Source organism: Nerophis ophidion, linkage group LG02 (assembly GCF_033978795.1).
Source record: "Nerophis ophidion isolate RoL-2023_Sa linkage group LG02, RoL_Noph_v1.0, whole genome shotgun sequence".
NCBI classification, from domain to species: Eukaryota; Metazoa; Chordata; class Actinopteri; order Syngnathiformes; family Syngnathidae; genus Nerophis; species Nerophis ophidion.
In genome coordinates this window covers 64874658-64901986 of record NC_084612.1, presented here as the reverse complement: position 1 = coordinate 64901986, position 27329 = coordinate 64874658, and the positions used below count along the sequence as shown (strand labels likewise).

Below are 27329 nucleotides of genomic sequence, written 5' to 3'. Positions count from 1 at the left end.
AGTGTTACAAAATATGACATGAATATTGCTAGAAACATAAAGCGGTGCTGATGTTGCAAGAAGGGGCGTGGCGTCACGGAGGGACCGGCAGGAAGAGGCGAAGGAAAGGGAAGAAGGAAGGGAAAAGGCACCTAGGAAAGAATGACTCCATCAAAAAAGAAAAAAAAACAGCCATCATGACTCCTCGGATTCCGCCGACGTGTTTTAAAAGCCATAATTATCGCTGTCAACAAAGAATGTAAATGACAAGCCAGCGCGAAGAGGTAATTATGCATGCTTTCATTTGCACGCTTCTCCTAACGTTAGCTCGACGGCGTGGACCGGGTTGCTTAAATGGACGATGGGAGGTCGGCGGGTTCAAATTTGAGGCGAGCAGTGAGCGTTTACTCGCCTTGTTTGGATAAAAGAAAGCGAGCTGCCTTCATGAAATATTTAAAAGGAAACCGGCTGGATGATGCCGCAGACTCCTGCAGCTGTGGTGTGGGAGCACATGGTCACGTTGCTTGTGCACGTCCAGGATGCCTGCAGTGTCCTCCTGGTATCCCCCACACCACCATCAGCAATGATATCAGCAATGTCTCCCACATCACCATCAGCATTGATATCAGCAATGCCCCCCCACATCACCATCAGCATTGATATCAGCAATGCCCCCCACACCACCATCAAAGTTAAAGTACCAATGATTGTCTCACACACACACACACGCACACGCACACGCACACTCGGGGTGGTGAAATTAACCTCTGCATTTGACCCATCCCCTTCTTCACCTCCTGGGAGGTGAGGGGAGCAGTGAACTTCAGCAGCGGCCGCGTTCTGGAATCATTTTTGGTGATTTTACCCCTAATTCCAACCCTTGATGCTGAGTGCCAAGCAGGGAGGTCGGACGAGGTTTGAACTCACGACCCTACCGATCTCAGGGCGGAGACTAACTCCAAGGCCACTGAGCAGCATTGATATCAGCAATGTCCCCTACATCAACATTGATATCAGCAATGTCCTCCATATCATCAGCAGCATTGATATCAGTAATGTCCCCCACACCACCATCAGCAGTGATATCAGCCATGTCCTCCACACCACCATCGGCATTGATATCAGCTATGTCCTCCATATCATCGTGATCATTGATATCAGCAATGCCCCCCAAACCTCCATCAGCATTGATATCAGCAATGTCCTCCATATCATCATGAGCATTGATATGAGCAATGTCCCCCACATCACCACCAGCATTGATATCAGCAATTCCCCCCACACCAACATCAGCAGCGATATCAGCAATGTCCCCCACATCACCACCAGCATTGATATCAGCAATTCCCCCCACACCAACATCAGCAGCGATATCAGCAATGTCTCCCACACCACCATCAGGATTGATATCAGCAATATTCCTCCACACCACCATGAGCATTGATATCAGCAAAGTCCCCCACACCTCCATCAGCAGTGATATCAGCAATGTCCTCCACACTACCATCGGCATTGATATCAGCAATGTCCTCCATATCATCATGAGCATTGATATCAGCAATGTCCCCCACACCACCACCAGCATTGATATCAGCAATGTCCTCCACAGCACCTCCAGCATTGATATCAGCAATGTCCCCCACAGCACCATCAGCAATATTAGCAATATCCCCCACACCAATATCAGCATTGATATCAGCAATGTCCTCCACAGTACCATCAGCAATTATATGAGCAATGTCCTTCATATCATTGTCAGCATTGATATCAGCAATATCCCCAACCCCACCATCAGCAATGATATCAGCAATGTCCCCCACACCACCATCAGCATTGGTATCAGCAATGCCCCCCCACACCACCATCAGCATTGATATCACACCACCACCAGCATTAATATCAGCAATGTTCCCCGCACTACCATCAGCATTGATATCAGCAATGTCCCCCACACCATCAGCATTAATATCACACCACCACAAGCATTGATATCAGCAACGTCCCTCACGCCACCACCAGCATTGATATCAGCAATGTCCTCCATATCATCATCAGCATTGATATCAGTGATGTCCTCCATATCATCATCAGCATTGATATCAGCAATGTCCTCCATATCATCATCACCATTGATATCAGCAATGACTACCACTTCTTGTTTTATGTGGCAGACTTGAGCGAGAGAGATGTCATCGCCAGGCATGGGCACCCCCAGCGACCCCCTTCTGGCCAGTCCCGGGGGGAGATTCTCCTCGGCCCAGGGAGGTCTCTGGAGGACTTCTCTCCCAAAGACGGCCAGCTTCCCGACGTCCTCCACCCGACACCTCAGTCACCGTGCCAACAACTTCCAGAGGAAGCCCAAGTGCCAGAAGCTGATCCGACCTTCACCGCCGCCACCACCCAACACCCCGTGTCCCCTGGACCAGCTGGACCTGAGCGAGCTGCCTCCTCGTCGCGCCTTTCAGGAGTTGCTCTTCAACGGCTGCATCCTGTTTGGTATCGAGTTCAGTTACGCGATGGAGACGGCCTATGTGACACCCGTGCTTCTACAGATGGGCCTGCCTGACCAGTTCTACAGTTTGGTGTGGTTCATCAGCCCCATACTGGGTAAGGGATCGCCTAGGATTCAGCTACTAGACTATTTTTCAAAAAAAGTAACACAATTTTCTGGTGACTAATTACATTTCGATGACACATAAGCTGGTTTTAAAATCAATCCGAGACAGAGTTGCTTAGCTTGATATTTTATTACCAAAGCTTTGGGAGACCAATCTAGATACAACCTTTCAATCGCATTGCCCAAATTGATCTAACATTCAAACGGGAAGACACTACTTCTTGAGTACGCAACCAGCCCCCACCCTCCCCAGATGGGACATACAGGTCCTTTGTTCAACTAAAGATAAGATATTTAGGGAGTACTCCAACTTCCTACATTCCAAAGCTTCAAGGCTAACACACAGTTTACTTGCGGGCAAACAGAAAGAGAACAAATGGAAGAACACTAGCTGTTTTAAAACAGGACTATGAATATAAAGAAATAACTCTTAAATATGGATATATGTAGATATCTATCTCCGTCATTACTAATTAAATACTTTTTGGGGAAAGTAACTAATAACTATAATTACTTTTTTATGAAGTAATATGCCCAGCACTGCATGTCTGACAATCGGCAGAGCTCCAGGCTTTATTTTAAGTTGTGTAACAAAGCCTTTTTCTACAAAGCTGTCCTCCGGGAAGCGGTCGCCATATGCAAACCCCGTTTCCATATGAGTTGGGAAATTGTGTTAGATTTAAATACAAACGGAATACATTGATTTGCAAATCATTTTCAACCCATATTCAGTTGAATATGCTACAAAGACAACATTTTTGATGTTCAAACTGATAAACATTTTTTTTTGTGCAAATAATCATTAACTTTAGAATTTGATGCCAGCAACACGTGACAAAGAAGTTGGGAAAGGTGGCAATAAATACTGATTAAGTTGAGGAATGCTCATCAAACACCTATTTGGAACATTTCACAGGTGTGCAGGCTAATTGGGAGCAGGTGGGTGCCATGATTGGGTATAAAAGCAGCTTCCATGAAATGCTAAGTAATTTACAAACAAGGATGGGGCGAGGGTCACCAATTTGTAATCAAATTGTCGAAAAGTTTTAGAACAACATTTCTCAACGAGCTATTGCAAGGAATTTAGGTATTTTATCATCTACGGTCCGTAAAATTATCAAAAGGTTCAGAGAATCTGGAGAAATCACTGCACGTAAGCGATGATATTACGGACCTTTGATACCTCAGGCAATACTGCATCAAAAAACAACATCAGCGTGTAAAGGAGATCACCACATTGGCTCAGGAACACTTCAGAAAACCACTGTCAGTAACTACAGTTGGTCGCTACATCTGTAAATGTAGTTAAAACTCTACTATGCAAAGCGAATGCCATTTATCAACAACACCCAGGAACGCCGCCGGCTTCGCTGGGCCCAAGCTCATCTAAGATGGACTGATGCAAAGTGGAAAAGTGTTCTGTGCTCAGACGAGTCCACATTTCAAATTATATTTGGAAACTGGGTACGTGGTGTTCTCTGGAACAAAGAGGAAAATAACCACCCGGATTGTTATAGGCGCAAAGTTCAAAAGCCAGCATCTGTGATGGTATGGGGGTGTATTAGTGCCCAAGGCATAGGTAACTTACACATCTGTGAAGGCACCATTAATGCTGAAAGGTACATACAGGTTCTGGAGCAACATATGTTGTCATCCAAGCAACGTTATCATGGACGCCCCTGCTTATTTCAGCAAAACAATGCCAAGCCACGTGTTACAACAGCGTTGCTTCGTAGTAAAAGAGTACAGGTACTTTCCTGGCCCGCCTGCAGTCCAGACATGTCTCCCGTCGTAAATGTGTGGCGCATTATGAAGCACAAAATACGACAGCGGAGACCCCGTATTGTTGAACGACTGAAGCTCTACATAAGACAAGAATGGGAAAGAATTCCACTTTCAAAGCTTCAACAATTTGTTTCCTCAGTTCTAAAACGTTTATTGAGTGTTGCTAAAAGAAAAGGTGATGTAACACAGTGGTGAACATGCCCTTTCCCAACTACTTTGGCACATGTTGCAGCCATGAAATTCTGAGTTAATTATTATTTGTAAAAAAAAAAAAAGTTTATGAATTTGAACATCAAATATTGTCTTTGTAATGCATTCAACTGAATATGGGTTGAAAAGGATTTGCAAATCATTGTATTCCGTTTATATTTACATCTAACACAATTTCCCAACTCATTTGGAAACTGGGTTTGTACATGGAGGCTCATCCTTAGCTAGGGGTGGGCCAGAGGTGGTATCTAATCCATAAGAAAGGTCTTACATGTCATAAATACCTACAAATGGTAAATACCCACAACTTCAAAGATAACCATCTTCTCTCAGAAGTGGAGTAAACAAATAAGGGAGGTAATACTTTCATGAACGGGTTGGAGAGACATACTGTATATTACTGTTAGAACATCATTAAAAAGTAAATTTTGCATAATAATGCGCATATCCTGTGTCTATCTTAAAGGATTCCTCGTTCAGCCTCTTATCGGAGCTTGGAGTGACCGCTGCACGTCCCGCTTTGGACGAAGAAGACCGTTTATTTTTGCGTTGGCCATAGGTAAGACACCAGCACTTTAGTACTTTTTACAACAGCAAGGGAGTAGGTGGTCTGTTCATTTTTTATCACTTGTGGGGCTGGGATTATTTGTCTAAAGCACCTAGAAATCATGTTTGTTGACATGTGTGACTAGACTATGATCTACATTTCGGACCAGGGGCATTGCTTGGTTTGACTCTGGTGTTGAACGGGCGGGACATCGGGGGAGCGCTGGCTGACACCGCATCCAATCACAAGTGGGGCATAATCCTGACGGTGTGTGGTGTGGTTCTAATGGACTTCAGCGCTGATTCCGCAGACAATCCGAGTCACGCCTATATGATGGATGTGTGCAGCCCCGAGGACCAGGATCGAGGGTTAAACATCCACGCACTGCTTGCAGGTAGGTGTACGGACAGACAGCTTGAGGTCAACCATAGTTTATTGGTCTACAACAGTAATATAGTGTATTGTTAGGGATAACTTCGGACAACTTTTGTTCTTTAAAAAAACACAAGTAATTTCTGATGTAGTCTTAGACAAACTTTATTGATCCCCAAGGAAAATTGTTTAAAATGCAGTTGCTCGATAAGAGAATTAGTCCCTATATCATTTTTTTGGACTGTTGGTTGGCCTGGATTGACTCATCTCCCTATGGGTTCCAAAGGCAGCTAACCTCAGCAGTTATCCTTAATTAATGTTCTGCAGCTTTCAATGTACTTTATATATACCACAGGTGTAGGATAAGGAGTAACGACTTCTGTTCTTTTCGAAAACCACTAAGGTTCATCTTGCGTTTAAGGTCATAATACCAGAGTCCTATTTAGCCCCAATATCTGAATGTTTTGAACTAGCTACGTATTTCTAAGTGACCCATTGTCAATATCACCAAGCACCTGAAACAACTTGATAACACAAGGAAACTACACAGTTGTACGGATTTGGAAATAAAATCCTTGGGGCCATAGTTTGGCCCGGACAAACGTTTTCCCATTTGGTTCAATAGGCAGCTAACCTCAGCAAATGGGCAATATCAGATATTATTTTTATATTTAATGGTCTACATGTTAAACTGATTTCCCAAGGGTGTGTTCTGTTCTCCAAGAAGACCACTGAGGTTAACCTTAGGCTGGATTACACTGCATATTCCAATGTAGTACTTCGTAATTTACCTGGGGTGTGGCGTGTCATGTCTTGGGTACAGTTATTTAAGTATTGATCAACTGTTCATTTCTTATCATGTGATCCAGGATTAGGGGGTGGCTTCGGGTACATCGTGGGTGGCATCAACTGGGATCAAACCCACTTTGGAAAGTCGATGGGTGGTCAACTGCGTGTCATCTACGTGTTTACGAGTATCACTCTAGTGATCGCCACAGCCATGACTCTTACCAGCATCCCCGAGCGACCCCTACCAAAGAGCCAGGCAAAAACAAACCCTAGCAAAAACCACCTCAAGAGCCCCAACCTTCTTCTTCCTCCATCTCCCCCGGCCCCCCCGGGATCTGCGCAGGGAGTGGATGAAGAGGACGTTGAAGGTCTCTACGGCTATCATTTCTCAAAGTCCCAGTCAAGTTACCCAGACCCTATGGTTCATTCTTGCAGTGCTAACGCCCGCCTCTGCGCAGGCCTCACGAGCCCCATATCACCCCTAAGCCCCCTTACTCCAAAGTACGGCAGCTTAATAAGTCGGGACAATTCGCTAACTGGCATCAATGAATTTGCTTCCTCATTGGGGACCTCATATATAGACCGTGTTCTCATAGACTGCTACACGGGTCAACGGACACCACAGGACATTCTTGGACCCGACTCTGTGCACCTGCCTCCAGTGGACTCCCCACCCCTAGAGGGGTCCACCCAAAGAGAGGCGAGCCAACCTGAAAGGCAGCCCGAAGGGGTCAATCATCTGCATACAAAGAGCACCCCGCAGTCTAAGGGAGAACTGCAGTCTCAACAAGCATCTCAGGTCACGTCAGGGGGGCAGCACCCTGATTTGGGGGTACGTCGGGACTCAAGTGGTGGAATCTTGAAGCGACCACAAAGTCTTGCACTCATGGAAGAGCCTACGGCGACGCAGGTAGTCGGGCTGGAGAACGGACTTAGAAGAACGGTGACATTCAGCCAGCAGGTAAGACGTGCACATTTTAGCCTCTACCACATTTTCTGAAGTCTTAATAACTTGTGTAATTTTTGTTTTTTTGCTCTTGTGAAGGTGGCAAACATTTTGTTGAACGGCGTGCGCTATGACAGCGATCTGAGTGAGAATGTGGAGACGGGAGAATCCCAAATGTCAATGAAACTTTTGGTTATAGCCATCTACAGGATGCCTCCTTCCTTGCGCAGCTTATGCACTAACCACTTTTTGGGTGAGCAAAACATCTTTCTTTGTGGAGACATCTGAGTTCACGGTGGACCCTTGGAACTCAAGGTAAAATTTGAAATGAAATATGTAAAATCATAAAACGATTCCAGAACCTGAGCCACCTATAGAGTAGGTATGCATTTATATAAGCGTTCAGGATTTTTTTTTTATATTTATTGTCCTTGGCAAGAGCATCAGAGATGATAAACTGAAGAGAAAATTGTAATAATTAATCACACAGGTTACATATTGCAAAAAGTGGACGTGAGGTTCGTTTAAGGTTTTTTTTGTTAACTCAAACCCCTTCTTTCTCGCTTACATAACAATTACCAAGGCTATTACCTCTGCAGTATTACAAATTCATATATATAAAAAAAAAAACTTTTTTGGATCACGTTAACATTTTGTGTGCACTAGATTCCAATTTGGGCCAAAAATTATGCTCAGAATTCACCTTAACATTTTTAGGAAAATATATGAACAGAACTCTAGAACCTGATGCATCCCAGCAAAAAAAAAAAAAAAAAAAGTTGATTTTTGTGTACATTCCTAGTTTCTGATGTGTTTTGTTTTCAACTTATGCATTTTTCTTCTTGCTTAAAAGAAGACATCAACAGAAACAATGTTATGATTGCAAAAGTTTGGCGGTTAAAATGTGTCCGATATTTGTTTGCACGTGTAACAAAGGCCAGTTTTCTTAAAGGCCAACTGAAATTAGATTTTCTTATTTAAACGGGGATAGCAGGTCCATACTATGTGTCATACTTGATCATTTCGCGAAATTGCCATATTTTTGCTGAAAGGATTTAGTAGAGAACATCGACGATAAATTTCGCAACTTTTGGTCACTAATAAAAAAGCCTTGCCTGTACCGGAAGTAGCAGACAATGTATGTGCGCGTGACGTCACCGGTGTGAGGGCTCTTCACATCCTCTCATTGTTTAAAATCATAGCCTCAAGCAGCAAGAGCTATTCGGACCGAGAAAGCAACAATTTCCCCATTCATTTGAGCGAGGATGAAAGATTTGTGGATAAGGAAAGTTAGAGTGAAGCACAAAAAAAAAAAGAAAAAGCGACGGCTCCGGGCGGCAACAATGTGAGCGTTTCAGATGTAATTAGACACATTTACTAGGATAAATCTGGAAGATCCCTTGTCTGCTTATTGTTTTAATAGTGTTTTAGTGAGATTGTAAAGTCATACCTCAAAGTCGGATGGCTGCGGTGAACGCCAGTGTCTTTGATGGAAGCCATGGAGGAGCCAAGCTCACAGCTGCCTTTTTTGACAGCTGCTGCAGGAGGAGGTCCAGTAATCCACTAATGTCTCCGGTAAGAGCCGACTTAATATCACAATTTTCCCATCCAAAATCATGCTGCTTGACGTAGAGAAACATGTTGGCTTGACCGCTCTGTGTTAAAGCTTCACAACAAACAAAGAAACACCGGTGCTAAAGGCAGCTGCAATCCACCACTTTCCACCAACAGCATTCTTATTTACAGTCTCCAATATTAATTGAACAAATTGCAAAAGATTCAGCAACACAGATGTCCAAATTACTGTGTAATTATGCGATGAAAAGAGACGGCTTTTAGCCGTAAGTGGTGCTGAGCTAATATGTCCCCTATAACCAATAACGTCACAAGCACGCTTCATCATAACCGTCATCATTCCTCGACGTTTTCAACAAGAAACTCCGCGGGAAATTTAAAATTGTAATTTAGTAAACTAAACCGGCCATATTGGCATGTGTTGCAATGTTAATATTTCATCATTGATATATAAACTATCAGACTGCGTGGTCGGTAGTAGTGGGTTTCAGTAGGCCTTTAAGATTACGTTCAAAATTGGTGAGTTAGTAGCTATGTGCTAGGTGTCAACATTAGCCAGAAATGGTCTCAATCATTAAGGCAGGGGTCGGGAACCTTTTTTGGATGAGAGAGCCATCGAAGCCAAATATTTTAAAATATATTTCCGTGAGAGCCATATAATATTTTTTAACACTGAATACAACTAAAAGCGTGCATTTTTAATTGATACCAACATTTGAGTATAACACGTCTGTTATTCTTCCTAATAACATTTATTCTGAAGCTAACCAATAATGAACAAAATAATTTTTATCATTAATGCGACTTCTTGAACAGGTGCGGTAGAAAACGGATGGATGGATCAAAAATGCATGAGAATGTTTTATATTTTGAACGTTATTTTTAAAACTGATTACCGATGGAATTATTCATTACTTATTGTGTTAAGCGATGTCAGCTAAGATTAATCTGAGAGCCTACCCCTGCTTTAAGGTAAAGTTATGTAACCATTTTAGAATGGTCAATGTGAGATACATTGTGGTTGTCCATAACCAGCACATTTCTGGTTAAATCCTAAATCATGATGTTGAGTAGTTATGGAAAGGTAAAGCAGAAATGTGAGTTCTAAGGTTCCACTGACTTAATCATATTGTGGAACTGTTATGTTTCTTATCCGTGTTGTTATGTGTGTTGCCATTGTGTGTTTTAGGGTGGCTTTCTTTTGAAGGCATGCTGCTCTTCTACACCGACTTCATGGGGGAGGTAGTTTTTGAAGGAGACCCCAAAGCTCCCCATGACTCTGAGGCCTATCAGCGTTACAATGCTGGGGTCAGCATGGGCTGCTGGGGTATGTGCATCTATGCATTCAGTGCTGCTTTCTACTCAGGTAAGTGGACACCCTTCACCTCCTATTCATGGTCCGTTCTGTTATAACTACTCCATTTGCATTTCTTTCAGCCATATTGGAAAAACTGGAGGAGCGTTTCTCTCTTCGCACGTTGTATTTTTTTGCCTACCTAGCGTTCGGCTTGGGTACAGGTCTGGCCACCCTGTCCACCAACCTCTACGTGGTACTGTCTCTGTGTGTCACCTATGGGGTGCTCTTCTCCTCGCTATGCACGCTGCCTTATTCTCTGCTGTGTGAATACTACCAGAGCCCACAGGTCAGTCTACGGTTTATAATGTACATGTGTTTTCCATTTTTGTGGTATTACGGACGGATGCTATTGTTTTTATCATCATGCTGACACTCAGTTTCAGTCATTTCATATCTGTTGTGGGTAAGCCTCATTTAGGAATTACCTTCCATCTGCATTAATTCTATTGGCCACTAGATGGTAGGAATGAGTTGTAAATAGGAGTCCAGTTGCATTACTTTCTGTATTAAAATGCCCTTTTAACTGCTAATATTTTGATTTTGTAAGCCTACCGTATTGGATACATGCAATTTTAATACATTATTTTGATAAACTATTTTTATAGATTTAATAACATAATTCCTAATGTAAAATTAGTCAACATCCATCCATCCATTTCTACCGCTTATTCCTTTTGGGGTCACGGGGGGCGCTGGTGCCTATCTCAGATACAATCAGGCGGAAGGCGGCGTATACCCTGGACAAGCAGCCACCTCATCGCAAAAATTAGGCTAACAATTTTCACTAAGTAAGCAAATAATTCCCATTAAAAAAAATGTTTAATACCCATTTATTATTCAGTACATAAGAACCGATGTCATATATATATATATATATGTACACATACACACACATACATATATATACACACAAACATACATACTAATATATATACAGTATATTTACATACATATATACACACATACATATATACACATATATATACACACACACACACACGTACATATACATACACATTCATATATGTGTGTGTGTATACACACATGTATGTATTCATAGTATGACTGTCATAATGTCATGGCTGTCTTGAGTTTCCAATAATTTCTACTCTTATTTTTTTGTAATATTGATTGGAGCACATTCTTGTTGGTCACAAAAAACATTCATGAAGTTTGGTTATTTTATGAATTTATTATGGATCTACTGAAAATGTGACCAAACCTACTGGGTCAAAAGTACATATACAGCAATGTTATTATTTGGTTACAAGTCCCTTGGCAATTTTGTCTGCAATAAGGCACTTTTGGTAGCCATCCACAAGCTTCTGGTTGAATTTTTCGACCACTCCTCTCGACAAAATTGGTGCAGTTCAGCTACATTTGTTGGTTTTCTGACATGGACTTGTTTCTTCAGCATTGTCCACACATTTAAGTCAGGACTTTGGGAAAGCCATTCTAAAAACGTAATTCTTTCCTTTACCACTTTTGACGTGTATCTGGGGTCACTGTCCTGTTGGAACACCTAACTGCGCCCAAGACTCAACCTCTGGGCTGATGATTTTAGGTTGTCCTGAAGAATTTGGAGGAAATCGTCCTTTTTCATTATCCCATTTACTCTCTGTAAAACACCAGTTCCATTGGCCGCAAAACAGGCCCAGAGCATAATACTACCACCACCATGCTTGATGGTAGGATGGTGTTCCTGGGATTAAAGGACTCACCTTTTCTACTCCAAACCTATTGCTGGGTATCGTGGCCAAAAACCTCAAATATTGTTTCATCCGACCACAGAACGTTCCTCCAGAAAGTCTCATCTTTGTCCATGTGATTTCAGCGACATGTAAGCAAATGTTAACATTGCTTTATGTACACTTTTGACCCAGCAGAATTGGTCACTTTTTCAGTAGACCCATAATAAATTCAAAAAATAACCAAACTTCATGAATGTTTTTTTGTGACAAACAATTATGTGCTCCAATCACTCTTACAAAAATATAAGAGTTGTAGAAATTATTCGAAACTCAAGACAGCCATGACATTATGTTCTTAACAAGTGTATGTCAACTTTTGACCACGACTGTGTGTGTATATATAAAGTGTCGTCAAACAATAGATTTTGAAAATTAAAAACTAGAACACACACACATTCAGGATAGATTGGACAAACAATCCCTTGGAAACAAACATCTTGAAAAAAAAAAGAATTGTTTTAAGATGACTGGAACGCTTTATTTGGACTTAGTGTTGGTGCAATGGCCACTTATCCCAATACTTTTGTTGGTAGTTTGGATGCTGCAGATCAGTGTCTAACTTTTTTCATCAAGAACTACTACCTCAGAAAAAACTTGGCTCTCCGTATACCACCATAATAACCAACTTAAAATACAGTTGTGTAGTAGGCCTAAGTATTCATCAAAAACAAGTCTGAGGTTTTATTTCCAAAATTTAATATTTTTGGTCCCCGGAACATTACACACTGTTTAAACAGCTACACTGTTTGAATATAGAAAAATAAAACACTGTACTTTTATCAAGTGATTCTTTGGTGTATCACTACATGGAGCCCGCGGATTGCAAGTTGTACATGTACCACAGTTTGAGAATTACTGCTGTAGATCATGGATATTCAACTACAGTAAGTTGTTTCGAGGCCACATTTTCAGAGCCAGACTTCTTTCTCCACTATTAGTCCTATTTTGTATAATACGGAAAACCAGCGTCCTCCACAGTTGACTCATGTTTTGTTTTGTTGTGCTCTGCTGTTTTTAAGGACATTCTGCAAAATTGTATACATTTTTGACGTGAGTTAGCAGGCCACCAGTTTAATAGCCTGAGGAACACCTCTAAAACAACTAAAGAAGCTGAATAAATGACCAAGGACTACATCTGAAATAAACAAGCAACAGCAATACTTTAGTTAAATAAATCACATTACCAAGACAAGGGTGGACTTGAAGGTGTTGACTATGTTATGTAAATCACACGTTTAGTCCCCAGTGTTCCAAGTCTGCTAGCAAGGTTAAAAGCCACCGTTTAAGACCTCCTCTCCCCTCCGTCTGCCGGAGCAAAACGACCCAGTACGCATGTGTGGGAAAAAAAATGCGCGAGTCATAGTCACCTCTCACCTGGAATTGTATTCTTACCCTGTGTTTCAATTTAGCTTATTGCCACATTTCTTTTAACAGTAAACCTTTCCTGCCTCACCATAAGCAGCTGTTAGACTAGCCCTGTTGTAGTGAAACAGACCTGAGCCATCATACATGAATCATATCTTTAATGGAGGTGTGGAAGTAAACAATGTGATAAATAGCATCTCCGGGTTGGGGTGGAGACCCTGCCCCAAGTGGAGGAGTTCAAGTACCTAGGAGTCTTGTTCACGAGTGGGGGAAGAGTGGATCGTGAGATCGACAGGCGGATCGGTGCGGCGTCTTCAGTAATGCGGAAGGTCTACCGATCCGTTGTGGTGAAGAAGAAGCTGAGCCGGAAGGCAAAGCTCTCAATTTACCGGTCGATCTACGTTCCCATCCTCACCTATGGTCATGAGCTTTGGGTCATGACCGAAAGGATAAGATCACGGGTACAAGCGGCCGAAATGAGTTTCCTCCGCCGTGTGGCGGGGCTCTCCCTTAGAGATAGGGTGAGAAGCTCTGCCATCCGGGAGGAACTCAAAGTAAAGCTGCTGCTCCTCCATATCGAGAAAAGCCAGATGAGGTGGTTCGGGCATCTGGTCAGGATGCCACCCGAACGCCTCCCGAGGGAGGTGTTTAAGGCATGTTCAACCGGTAGGAGGCCACGGAGAAGACCCAGGACACGTTGGGAAGACTATGTCTCCCGGCTGGCCTGGGAACGCCTCGGGATCCCCCGGGAAGAGCTAGACGAAGTGGCTGGGGGGAGGGAAGTCTGGGCTTGCCTGCTTAGGCTGCTACCACCGCGACCCGACCTTGGATAAGCGAAAGAAGATGGATGGATGGGCAATATAGGGATCGAGATATCTGGTCAGGACACTGTGCTTGTAGGCTGAAATTGGTGGTCGTACTTGATGGCCGCAACCACTTAATGACTTCCCAATCGTTGAGTACAAAACTAGACGTTGAGTAATTGCTCGACATACATCGCGGACAATAACTGATACTGCTTTGCCTGTCCAAATGCATTCGCTGTTTTCTGCACTACTCCCCCATCCACGGGAGACCGCATTCTCGTGGTCTCTCCTTTGACAAATGGACAAAGTTTTTCGCTAAGTAGAATCACAGCTGACCTGGACATTCAAAAGTTACTAGCTTCCGTTCTTCCAGACCTTATCCAAAACCGTCGCTGTTGCCGTCTGAGATGTGTTTTATCCGAAATAGCTGCAATCGCGTATTTCCTTCTCTTAAGGTATTCATGTGTGATTTCCACAAGGGTCTGTACATGTAGAAGAAGGCGAAACACGGGAATATTTAGATGACTCGCCTGCATCTTTTCAGTGGTTACCTCCGAGTTATGATACCGCTTGTTATGAAGCTGGCTGTGGTGCGTTCTGACGTCACTTCCTGTGTGGGGCGCGGCGTTTCTGGCATCACTTCTTCTCCAAACTCAGTTTGTAAACGATCGATGAGTCCATTCCAAGCTAAGAGCCAGAGATTCAGGAAATACATGGCGCACTTACCCGTGTAAAAAATTATCCAAGGAGGGGGACCTTAAACGATGGGTTAGTGTAACTGACACAAGCTCAGGCTAAATAATTATTTGTTTAAGGAATTATCCAGTTTAACGTAGGCAGCGCTTAAAATATCGATGTATTGATTAGTCAATTTGTTTATAGTGGTATAGTAGTGACGACTCTCGAATTCGCCTTTAACATTTTTAACTGTTAAACGTGTTTCATAACTCACTGGCTTTGATATATTTCCTTCGTTTGTTTCGATAAAGTAGAAAACACAGTAATTTGTTTTTTTTAGTTGCAATGTTAAAATTTATTTACCAATTTCTTTTAAATACGGTACGTTTTGTGGTACATTAACATGGCTTTGATGACTCTAACCGAAGAGTGGATTCGGAAAAAATTGCGCCTAAAACATCCACGCCTTGGTAACATTGTCCTTCACTTACTACAAATATACATATTTATAACTGTTAATAAGTATGAAAGTCAGTCTTTGGGAAAAAGTGTTTATCTTCGATAGCGGTTGCTATTCTAAGGATGTTGTGAGAAGCTAGCACATTGAAACTATAACTGTGTTGTTTGTGCCATTTGTTATTGTTCTATATGGAGGTTAATTTGTGTCATACAAAATCTTTTTTGACACTGAATTTATGTAAATTAATTTTAAAAAAATCTAACTAAGCTGACAATTTCATTACATCTTCATTTAAATTCCTAATTTCATTTAATTTAGTGGGTCTTGAGTTTTAAAGCAAAACTAATTTCGGCACTGAATTTTTGTTTATACTAAATTTCCATACACTTTTTTATAACACATATTTAAAACACTGTAATCTAACAAACTGAATTTTTAAACATCTACAATTAGCTCACAAGTCCAACCAAATCATACTAAAAATTTAATGTTCAGTTCAGTTTCAGTTTATTTCGAACATGCATACGATACAATGTATAAGGCGGTATAGCTCGGTTGTAGAGTGGCCGTGCCAGCAACTTGAGGGTTCCAGGTTCGATTCCCGCTTCCGCCATCCTAGTCACTGCCGTTGTGTCCTTGGGCAAGACACTTTACCCACCTGCTCCCAGTGCCACCCACACTGGTTCAAATGTAACTTAGATATTGGGTTTCACTATGTAAAGCGCTTTGAGTCACTAGAGAAAAGCGCTATATAAATTCATCCATCCATAAGTTCCTCTATACTCTGTTGTCGGAATAATGTCATTTCCGGACCAGATGATATTGTTTTGTAACAACAGTGGTATTAATGTTGAGTGACTTGCCAGTTTGCGACACACCATAAATAAACAAAACCCTCTTGCCTTGTCAGTTTTGCGGCTCCTCTGAGGAAGGGACCAGACGAGGAATGGGGGTGGACATCTCCCTGCTCAGCTGCCAGTACTTCCTGGCTCAGATCCTGGTCTCGGTGGCCATGGGACCCCTGACCTCGTTGGTCGGCGGTGCCCAGGGAGTGATGTACTTTTCCAGCCTGATGTCATTCGTGGGCTGTGTCTATTCCTCTCTCTGCGTGGTGTACCAGCTGCCCGCCCCAGAGGGTGAGCACCCCGATAGCGAGAGCCAGCCACTGTTGGTGCACATTTAAGTAAAGAAACAGAAAACAAATCTCTCATGCTGCTGAGTGTGTGGTTGCAACCTCCTGCCGCACACTGTACAGCACAACATTGTAGTGTTTCACTGGGCAGACAGGAAGACTGACATTGGCCACGCCTCCAAGTGGTGTGTTCATACAGTGTGTGTGTGCTCATGTATCATGCATATTGTGTGAATGATGCTGATATTTATGTGTGTTTGATTATTTAAAGTGAGAGAATCATCGCCTTATGAGTCTTCCACAGTGGAACCTCCAAAGTTGACTTCCATTTCGCTATCACAGAAAATCATCCTGATCATGAATCATCAGGAAACCATTATTTTTTCTACACGTTCACATGTTAAAAGTGTTGGGAAAAAAAATCATATAACCAAATGAAACAAAAAGTGAGCAAAACGACTCACCCTTTGACATAACAGGAAGGTGTTGCGTATTAAGAGAGTATAGCCAACTAAACAACAGGCGCCATGACTGCTACCAAGGATGCATGCCCTTGCTGTCGTTTTGATGTTATTTTTTCTGATCAAATAAACCAAAAAGTGTCTATATATAATTCCAACCATACTCCAGCTCACAATTAAACATGCTTTCATTTTGTCAAAGTAGAATTTTGCGGCCGTATTTTCCGCATTTACTGCTACGTTCCTGCAGTGTTTTGTGACCAGCAGGCCCTCTAACACGCATCCGCCCGCGGAACAAACGTAAAAAAATACACAGAATGATTACAAAACAAACTCACTACCATAATTTTTCCCAAATCTTCACAATTCCACACAAATTGTGATTTTAGTGTGTTGTGTGAAGTAGGTCAACTGTGGTGGCTGCCTCTAATGTAAATTAATCACTAAATGCATAATTTATTTTGTATTATTATAACGGATATTTATTTCTGTAACATGCTAAGTGAAAAGTGTACTTTTGTACTTATTTCCCCATTTAACGGCACAATAACACATATATGGTAACACTGGCAAGCAGTAGAGAATATGGAGAGATTTTTGGTCCAGAACATTTTGCTTTGTTCAGTATTTACATATTTCTTGTCACGTTGGTATATATTTTTTTATGAGGTTTTTTGTTGATTTTTTATTCTGTTTATTACACCCAAAATGTGGTTTATTTTACTCTTTCAATGTCTACTCAGTCTGTATTTGTGTTTGAATTTCTCTTCTGCTATCAAATTACATTATTTTAGTTTTACTGAGATTCAAAGATTGTTTTTGGCAAACCATCTCTTAAATGTAAAAATGTATTGTTATTATTTGTATTAGCTTCTGTGTGTTCTCTCTTGAACAAAACATGCAGACATTGTGTCGTGCGTTTACCTCGCACAAGACGCTGAAATCGGGGACTCTCTAATATTGATGGCGAACCTTCACTTCCCATATTGGTCTTCTTTCCGCGATGTTAAAGTTTGCCACATTGCTTGCGGGTGGAGCAGCGAAAAAATAAGACCCACAAATCCATTCAGTCAGCTTATAGTTAGTAGCAGTCACGGCACTCTGTAGTCGCGTGTCTTAACCATTCATTGAGGCGATAACCTGAAACCGAGTTGGCCATACTCTCGTTACTACAAGACTGTGGAGTTTGCAGAGCAATGCTGTCATCTGGTGGTTTTTTATAGGTACTGCTGCGTTAAAGTGTTTTTAACGTTGAGTACTGTTTAAATTCCACTTAATAGGCAAATTTAACAGAGGTGCGCAAACATTTGCTTCTAAGGGCCCAAATAAAAATGTGTCAAAGGGCCATGGGCCAAACACAGCAACTATAAGAAACACAAATAGCCTCAAGGTGAAACAAAGTGTATATCGTCAGAGCCAGTAACAATGATAGATGACAACTAGATAGCCTCGCAGACATATTGATAGTTGTGTGAGCTTTGAGGGTTTCCAACTTTTTTCACTTCCAAAACGTTAATGGATATTGAAGCCTAAGATATTGGCTGATACCGCTAATGATCCGATACGCTATACCAGCAGGACTCATACAAACTTCTAATATTTTACAGGCTGGAATGTTACAAAATGCTTCATCAAATTAAAAACAATGGTACTGTAGGTATGATAAACACTACTCTCTAAATGACTTACGGCTGTCTTCAAGATGAAGTGAACAGGTAATAGTTTTTGGCGACAACTAGTGGTCCCAATAAATAAACTAAGGACGTGGCAAGTTTAATGCTGCAGACATGTTTGTTAGTGGGTACTTTTAATATGCATCTGCCTTGGCGACTGTATGTGTAAATAATATTCAATACTTGTTTATATTGCTGTTTTGGACTGCAATATTTTTAATTAAGGACACTTATTACATATGTCTAGCTTGTGTGCTTAGCTGTTGAGTAGCTGCCTCCTCATAGTAGCCAACAGCATAGGTTCCCCTGTTTACATTTTGTAAAAATAAAAGACCAAGTTTGTTGGCTATTTGGACTACATTTAGATGTGAACTGGCTGTCGGAAGTAAATGTGCTGCAAGATTGCTTGTTTGGTTGAAACTCTTAGTAGATTGCACAGTACAGTAAATATTCCGTAAAATTGACCACTAAATGGTAATACCCTAATAAGTTTTTCAACTTGTTTAAGTCGGGGTCCACGTTAATCAAGTCATTGTATTGGAGCTGGTTGGAATGTTGAGATGTAAACAGATACTTGTATTTTTTTTTGCTGATATCCAATACAACTATCAGATCAAAACACCCCTAGTGAGCTTAAAAGAAGGTCAGTATAAATATATATTACATTAGGGAAACCACCCTTTGGCAGGGTCAAACCAAATGATGCGACGGGCCAAATTTGCCCCCCGGGCTTCACTTTGAACACCACTGATTTAGGACATGTTTATGAGCACTAAACCTCAGAAAAATATCCAACATATCTCACGCTTGTTTGCTAAACTTTTGAGAGAACATTGGCTATTTTGGAAGTTCTGTGATTTCATGACCTCAAGAAGGAAAAATATCTTTCCTCACAAAATCTTAAGACTTGCCTCTGCCACCGCGGTTCTCAAACTTTTCTCACCTGGTACCACTTCAAAAAACACACAGTTCGAAAAGTAACATTATATTTGAATATTTAATTAGGTGATTCTATGGCGTAAGACTAGATGAAGCCCGCGTTCAACTAGTAGTACACGTGCAATGGTTTGAGAATAACTGCTCTATTTAGATGAGCCTGACCCTGTATACGCCTAATATTAGACAGGCTTTGCTACACATCATAAAATACACACAGTCGATCTGACAAGGCTGCTGTTATTTTTAGAAATATGCTGACTTACCACGATGAAGCTGCTGAAATGTGAGTGCATTGTTAGCATCACACAGCTATGCTAAATTTTAGATTAGACTAAATAATAGATTTTATACAAAACTCTAGTAATACACTATTGTAGGATTTGAAATTGTTAAAAAAAAAAAAAAAAAGTCATACCGTATTTCCTTGAATTGCCGCCGGGTATATAGTATGTGCCTGCCAAGAATTACTGCCGGGTCAAACTCATTTCGCAAAATAATTAGCGCATGCTTAGCATTACCGCCGGCTCAGGATTAATGCCGGGTCAAACTCGTTTCGCAAAATATTATTTTTATTAGGGCATGTCTAAAATTTCCGCCGGGTCAAACTCGTTTTGCCAAATAATTAGCATATGCCTAGAATTTCCGCCGGGTCAAACTCGTCACGTCACGAGTGACACTTCACCTGTCATCATTTTCAAAATGGAGGAGGTTGATTTCAGTAATTTGAAATCACATAAATGGAAGAAGATTAAGAGCTATTCAGTAGGATTTAGGTCCAAGCTATTGAATATGCTAAAAATAACAGTAAGCAGCTATGTTTTATAAATATACCGTAGCTGCGTGTGTCAAATATGAGTCATTAAATGACTCCCGCCTCCTGGTGGTAGAGGGCGCTAGTGATCCTTCTTGTGACTATTCGGCTTCAGAAGAAGTGACAACAAGCAGCAAGAGTGAGCAGAGATAGTTCTTTTTTTCTTCTCGCTTGCACTTTTAACATGGAGGATTACATATCTAAAATAAAACAGTTTTCTAAACTGGACTTTCAATCGAAGCAGCAGGTAATAAAGGAAGATCTCCATCGAGACAGAGAGACTAAAAACTGAAGAAAGATAAGGAAGACTTCTATAAACAAGTTATCTATGCTTTTGATCAGAAGGAGCTGCGCATGGACTTCATTTATAAGTAAAGGTAAGACCTTAATAACGTTTTGTTTAATAAATGTGCTTTTCATGATGGTATCCTTACATCACACTAAAATTTTTAAGCGCAGGCCTAAATTTACCGCATGCCTTTGGTAAGCGCCAGAGTGAGAAGAGGTTTTAAAATAATTAGCGCATGCTTGCCTTTATCGCATGCCTTTGGTAAACACCGGAATGAGGAGAGTTTTTTAATTAATTAGCGCCCCGGCGGCAATTCAAGGAAATACGGTCATATGGAAGCTGTGAGAAATTGATAGTAAAACATTGATTTAGAAATGCAAGTACTGTCTGTATGTGTTTGTAGAAACCTAGGGCTATCTTACATCAAAGTAAGTTTAATTTTCTATGGTTATGACAATTGTATTCATTGTCATTATTTGTACACCCCTGTGATGCATCACAAACAAAAGAAAAAAATCAAAACATAGTCAATTTCTTAAACTAGGGGTCTCAAACTCAGGCCGTACAGTCGGGGGAAAGGCTGGGCCACACAGAGTATTCACTTCTGTATTACGTTTAGACCATGTGACTAAATTTGTTGACTATTTCTACCAGCAGCTTGCGTGACACAGAGCTATGAAAGGGTTTAAGTGATCAAAACTGTAAAATTGAATGTAAAAATTGTTTATTTCACACTTGAATTCCACAGATTATAAGAAACACTTCTGCTCGCTGTTTTTGTTGCCCGATGTGTTTGTTTCACTCTAATTTTTGTGTTTGAACTGGAAATAGTTCTTTATAATGGGATTCAAGAATGCTATATTTGACCATAAGCTGCCTGGTGTGTGCGGTACGCAATTACACTGAACTATGACATTAAGTAAAGGGCCACAAAGTATGGACCTAAGTTTGAGACCCCTGCCAACCTTTACGTATTTTCCCCCGACGTTGTAAGATTCCATTGTAAATTGTTTTATAACCGCTACATGTTTGTGTTTTGGGCCAACAGAATGTCCAGCTGCCTGTAATCGCATCACATGTAGCATAGTACAGCCAAGACGCAACTTTAAACACAAATTACTTAAGGGTTTCAAAGTGTGCAAATGAGGTGTGTCTGTCGAGAGACGTACACTCACTTAGCTTGGATACAGGTGTGTGCCAGCACGGCCCGACCCCCACTGAAAGCCATGTTGCTGCACGGTGACCCTTGTCCTGGCCGGCCAGTGTAATAATGACAGTCATTCTTGTCATTATCAGGAAGAGGAGTTGAAACTGGGGTGTGACTCGAGAATCAGGTGGCTACAGAAGAACACAGAGAGAAGACATGAGAACTTTAAGGACAATGGACGACGAATAGACTTGGTTTCATTAAAGCCAGCAGCAGCAACCCATCACCACTGTATTGTCTGTCTTTAAAGGCACTTAGTTATTTGTGTGGTCAATGCAGGCAAACATTTTAGGGCTGTCATAATTAGTGGAAACCCAGTCACGAGTGATTACTGATGCCTCAGCAGAATGTCAATAACTGGCTGCTCATGTTTCATGGGAATCAGTAAATGTACAGAGGCTTGATTTATAAACATTGTAACACTAGTGCCACCTATTGTTCAACACGGGCATCTTTCAAAAAAGGTTTGAACTTTGTCATTTTTTTGGACGCCTGTGTGATATTTAAGAGCCTGCACTACTCTAACACACCACCTGGTGGAGCAAAAGGATATTGATCCAGCCGCAGTCTTCATTAAATCCCTCCTGGATCTTGGACAGCCATTTTCTAAGGACTATGAAAAGAGGGTCACCATTCAAATGAGAAAGACACATAGATAAGTAAAAAGACAATTTATTTTTTTTCAGAATATACAAAGCAGTTGGCTGGAGTAACTGAAATGTCATCCTGGATCTTTAGAGGCAGTTTTTGGACACCAAGCAAAGTTACTCAGCCGTAAATGTAAACTCATTAGGAAAACAAAAAACGTGTGGATGGTTCAAACCTGCGTGGAATGCATACAGAAAATGACCAAAGCGTTAAGATTTAAGAGGGGTTAATTAACATTGCAAAAAAGATAAGCCCGCCTTCAGCAATCATACGGAGAAGCTTTTTATATTTGCTCCAACTGTTAACAGCACAGCCAAGCCAAGCATTAAGTAGCAGCTCGAACACAAACGGATTATGCTTCAACAAATGTCCTTTTTAAAATGATTAACATTATCCCCGGCTTAAAACTTATCTTTGGTCCTCAAAGTGAATCTTGAGAGATCATCATGAGCAGCTGCCTGAAGAATGTTGACGCATCAGCTGGTCAGCACTGACTTGATAGAGATTGTGCTTGAAGTGAAAATAAACTGATCTTATAGCATAGCCCTAGTTTTTACAGAAGGGAAAACAAGCTCATTTTAAAGACCAATAAATAACATTCGGTAGAAGAAAACTAAAAAAAAAGAGGGCCATTATGTTTCACAATAACTCCAGTGCAACGTGAGGATATGGGAGCAAATAAAAAAACCCAGAAAAAAAAAAGAAAAATGATAAAAAAAAAAACAAGCACAAGCTCTACAACACGATGTTGACCAGAGAGAGGACGTAGGCTGTATCCTGAAATTTTAAGCCTCCACTTCCGCCTCTTTTGAATCTCCGTTCTCCTCGGTCTTCTGTTTTTTGGTCTCGGCCTTGTCCTCCTTTGTGACACAAAAACAACGAAGCATTTATTAAATTTTTTTCAAATGTGGCAAAGTTAAATGAAATTTGCCATAAGGTATCCATTTTGAAAACATTTACAATTCTCATTAATATTCCTTAAATTAACCTGAAATGTATCAGCTACAAAAAAACATATTGGATATCAACTATGAAACACTGAATAAATACAAAATGACATTTCAAACCCTTAATAGATAATTAGATTACTAGCGTTCAAGTTTACATGGTACCACTTATTTCCCATGCAAACCTTTTACAAGGGTGCCTATCTAATGAAATAAGCACGTAGCTTTATTGGTGTTGAATAATATAGTGTATATGCTAAAAAAAACTAAAACATCTGTATATAATGTATTACCAAAACAGAGCTGCCAATGCCCTTAAGGAATAAAAATATACATCCCTCTCAAAAGTCAATAGAATGTATTTTACTGCCCACATCAAATCTTTAATCTAACCAGGATTGAAAAAAATCTGAACTATACAGTATATTGAATCATTCCAAAAGGGTTTTAAAATTTAAGATGGAAGCATGTTTGGTACTGGGTGAGGTAAATGAGCTCCAATTTGTATTGTGGGAATGAGCTCCACAACTCACTTCTTCCTCAGCTGCACGCTTCACGGGCTGTGCATCTGTCTCCTCAGCAGGGGGCGCCTCATCTGCACTGCCTGAAAAGAGGACACGTGTCTTGAGTGTAACAGGGCATATTCATATGAGGCCATTTGTTCCATGCTGTGCGTAGACGTGGGCACTCTTACTCTTGCCATCACTCCTGCATAATGTCCTGACCTAAGATATTCATTTCAGTCCTATAGTTATTTATAGTTTGCAAAGAGGTGCATGTCATCTTATACTTGTAGGACAGTCATAATTTTGACAGATTATCATGGGTCTTTAATTCTATTGTAAAATCTGGTATGAAAAACATGTGAAGAGCGATTGCAATAGCTTTTGACTTGGCTACTGATGCACATGGCCTGCATGTGAACATGCACAGCTAATCATGCTGTACTGTGGTCTGCCTCTTTCAAATTGTGCCAAAGGAAGGGAAGTGTACCGAACTTGAGCAAGGATAAGAGCACTCAGTCGTCAAATGTGCCACACTTGGTCCGGTTTGCTTTATCAGGATCCTGCTCTCTGTATTGTGGATGGCAGAAAGCTTGGAGGGCTTGACTTTGTAGATAATTTTGGAGCCTATGTGTTTACTTGGATTGTTTGAACAATTCTATTAAGTCTTATAAGAAAAATGTCATTGATCACATTTAACTTGCAGGGAGTTATCACATCATTATCCATATGACTAAGCCATACAGTGTCTGCATGTTTGATACTGAGTGTACATGTAATCATGCCATGGCCCACCTTTTTTAAAATCATACTTGAGGAAGTGTACCACTTATGTTGTATTCAGCACATAATTGTACTCGCTGCATCGCATAAAGCAACAAGAGTGATTACATTATTAGTACAGCATGTCTGAGCAAGCATGCTGGGGAGTAGTTTGACTTTGTGGTTTCTATTGATAAAAATGGTGCCACCTATCATACATCACTGGTGAGGATGGGGCCAAGCATGGCACAAGTACACCCTTAAAAGACAAAGCTTTTTGTCTTTTTCTTAAAACAACAACAACAATGTACCGTCTCCATTCTTGTGCTCCTCTTCCTTTGCAGCATCAACTTTGTCATCACTGTGGTCAGCACCATTCTGAGAGTAGAAGGGTTAAAGATGATTAATATAGGAGTCAGAGCAGTTTGCTGTTTATCAAATATGTCATAGTCAACTCCACCTCCCACATGTACATACATATCTCCATTGAACAGTCTTGCGCTCAATGGCATTATTATTTCACAAAAAAGAAAATACATTTAATAAAATTCAATTAAATTAAAAATATCTCAAAAGGGTAATGGGAAGAAGTATACACTTTTTGAATCCCCCTTTTTTACATTGTTACTTTAACTAATATCCAGTTTCCTCTGAACCACATTTTATCACATTCATCTGCATCCAACTTAAAATTTGCCCGGAACAATGTGCTTACAACTCTCAATATATAAGTAAGTCATCCATACTCACATTAAAAATAAGCATTGACCTCAATATACAGAACCAAAATATTAGCCTTGTACAATGTCTTAAAATGCTCAGTGTTTGAGTTCATCACTCGAGCAGTTCCATATTTTCACCCCACAGACTGAGACACAAAAACTTTTCTCTGTGCCAAGTGCTAAAGTGTGTTTATATTTTGCCGATCCTGAGGTTATACCCCACATCTCTTCTGTAAATAAGCTTTTAATATTTGCAGGCAATTGATCACTTCTTGCTCTAAACATAAGCCCTGTCAAATCTTCTGCTAAGTCAGGATGTTTTGACCTTTAAACCCTATATCAGTGGTTCTCAAATGGGGTTACGCGTACCCCTGGGGGTACTTGAAGGTATGCCAAGGGGCACCTGAGATTTTTAAAAAAAAAATTAAAAATAGCAACAATTCAAAAATCCTTTATAAATATATTTATTGAATATTACTTCAACAAAATATGAATGTAAGTTCATAAACTGTGAAAAAAATACAACAGCTAGATTTTTTGTGGACATGTTACATGATGTTAAAGATTTCTTTTTTTGTGGAGAAAATAATTAAGTTCATGAATCCAGATGGATCTCTATTACAATCCCCAAAGATCAAGTTGATTACTTCTGTGTGTACAAATCTTTATTTATAATTGAATCACTTGTTTTTTTTCAACAAGTTTTTAGTTTTTTTTATATATTTTCCCCCCAAATAGTTCAACAAAGATCACTACAAATTAGCAATATTTTGCACTGTTATACAATTTAATAAATCAGAAACTGATGACATAGTGCTGTATTTTACGTCGTTGTCTCTTTTTTTCCAACCAAAAATGCTTTGCCCTGATTAGGGGGTACTTGAATTAAAAACATGTTCACAGGGGGTACATCACTGAAAAAAGGTTGAGAACCACTGCCCTATATTATGGATAGGTTGAATAACCCCACCCCACCACCCAAGGAGGAAAGGGGGTTGATTGGTAGTGTTCCCCCAGAGGACTATGCAGCCGGTCCTCTTGCATTAGCAGATATTAACATCTGTGCCATTTATTTCGCAAGGCAACACAAAGCAGGGAGAATGGCGACACCTGCACGGCGACGACGAAGGAGGAGGGCTGTTAGAGACAAAAGACCCTCCCCCCAGTCACCATTAACTCCAAACTCACTGTGCCATTAGCAGGTGCGTCCCCCTTGTCCGCCGCCGTCGTCGTAGTCTTCTTCGTCTCAGTCTCCTCCGCTACTTCTTTCTGTTCTTTCAGCTCCTTCTGCAACGAAATGACACCATGACGAGAACACGTATAGTAACACGGCTTTCATGACGTATCATTTCCCCAATTCGCAATGTTAAATACATTTTTACAACATGGCGCTGTTTTGCACAGTTTCTGAACTTGTTTTTATTTCTTTATTATATGTAAATGTTGCGTATTATAAAATAATACAATTGAAATAGAAAAATACAAAACATGAATGTTAAAGTGTCAAAGCTGCGCGGCACGTTCAAAGGCTTTTTTCCCGCCCACTGCCGGCTTTTGTCTACTTCTTTTTTCGGCACGTTTAAACCCCAGAAAACGTCCACTTATGTCCGTAAAACGAAAACAAGGGGTATATAGGCAACTTAAAGACTTCTATATGACTTAGGCGTCGAATTTAATCGAAATTTGCCAACATTTGGGCGCCAACACACACAAAGCGCCGTTCAACCAGCAAACAACACTACTGCCAATTAGCAACTTTATTAACTTCTTCAATGCGGCATTAAAACAATGAATGAATCAAACGCACCTTGGCTGTAACCTCTTCAGTGGCGGTCGTGTCAACAGCTGTGTCGGCCATGGCTAAAGGGAAAAGTGAGGATTTTTAATTCCTATTCAAGGTGGGGGAAATTGGAAATTCGTTCGTCTCTTTGTCGTCGTCGTCGTAGTGAGGACACTAATCCAATGACGCCGAGAGGGAAAATGATGTCTGCCCGTCTT

The 27329-nt window shown here is 40.8% G+C and overlaps 2 protein-coding genes across 4 annotated transcripts; one reads left to right on the top strand and one right to left on the bottom strand.

Annotated features, from left to right (window-relative positions):
- Window positions 1-90: 90 nt before the first annotated feature.
- Window positions 91-23123, top strand: slc45a1 (solute carrier family 45 member 1). Of its 2 annotated transcripts, XM_061888537.1 has the most exons (10): window positions 91-263; window positions 2151-2586; window positions 5058-5150; window positions 5308-5532; window positions 6380-7260; window positions 7345-7498; window positions 10010-10186; window positions 10258-10463; window positions 16148-16373; window positions 21839-23123. In XM_061888537.1, the coding sequence occupies exons 2-10, from the start codon at window positions 2166-2168 to the stop codon at window positions 21862-21864; spliced, it is 2409 nt and encodes an 802-aa protein (XP_061744521.1). In that variant the 5' UTR covers window positions 91-263; window positions 2151-2165; the 3' UTR covers window positions 21865-23123. The 2 variants fall into 2 exon arrangements, with proteins under 2 accessions (XP_061744521.1, XP_061744515.1); XM_061888531.1 differs by having other exon boundaries at window positions 16148-23123.
- On the bottom strand, window positions 22406-27329 carry si:ch211-222l21.1 (prothymosin alpha-A). Of its 2 annotated transcripts, none has more exons than XM_061888556.1 (5): window positions 27139-27329; window positions 26520-26615; window positions 24921-24987; window positions 23878-23948; window positions 22406-23257 (listed from the first exon to the last, which is right to left on the bottom strand). In XM_061888556.1, exons 1-5 carry the CDS (start codon window positions 27187-27189, stop codon window positions 23183-23185), a joined length of 360 nt encoding a protein of 119 aa, XP_061744540.1. In that variant the 5' UTR covers window positions 27190-27329; the 3' UTR covers window positions 22406-23182. The 2 variants fall into 2 exon arrangements, with proteins under 2 accessions (XP_061744540.1, XP_061744532.1); XM_061888548.1 differs by having other exon boundaries at window positions 26520-26618; window positions 27139-27328.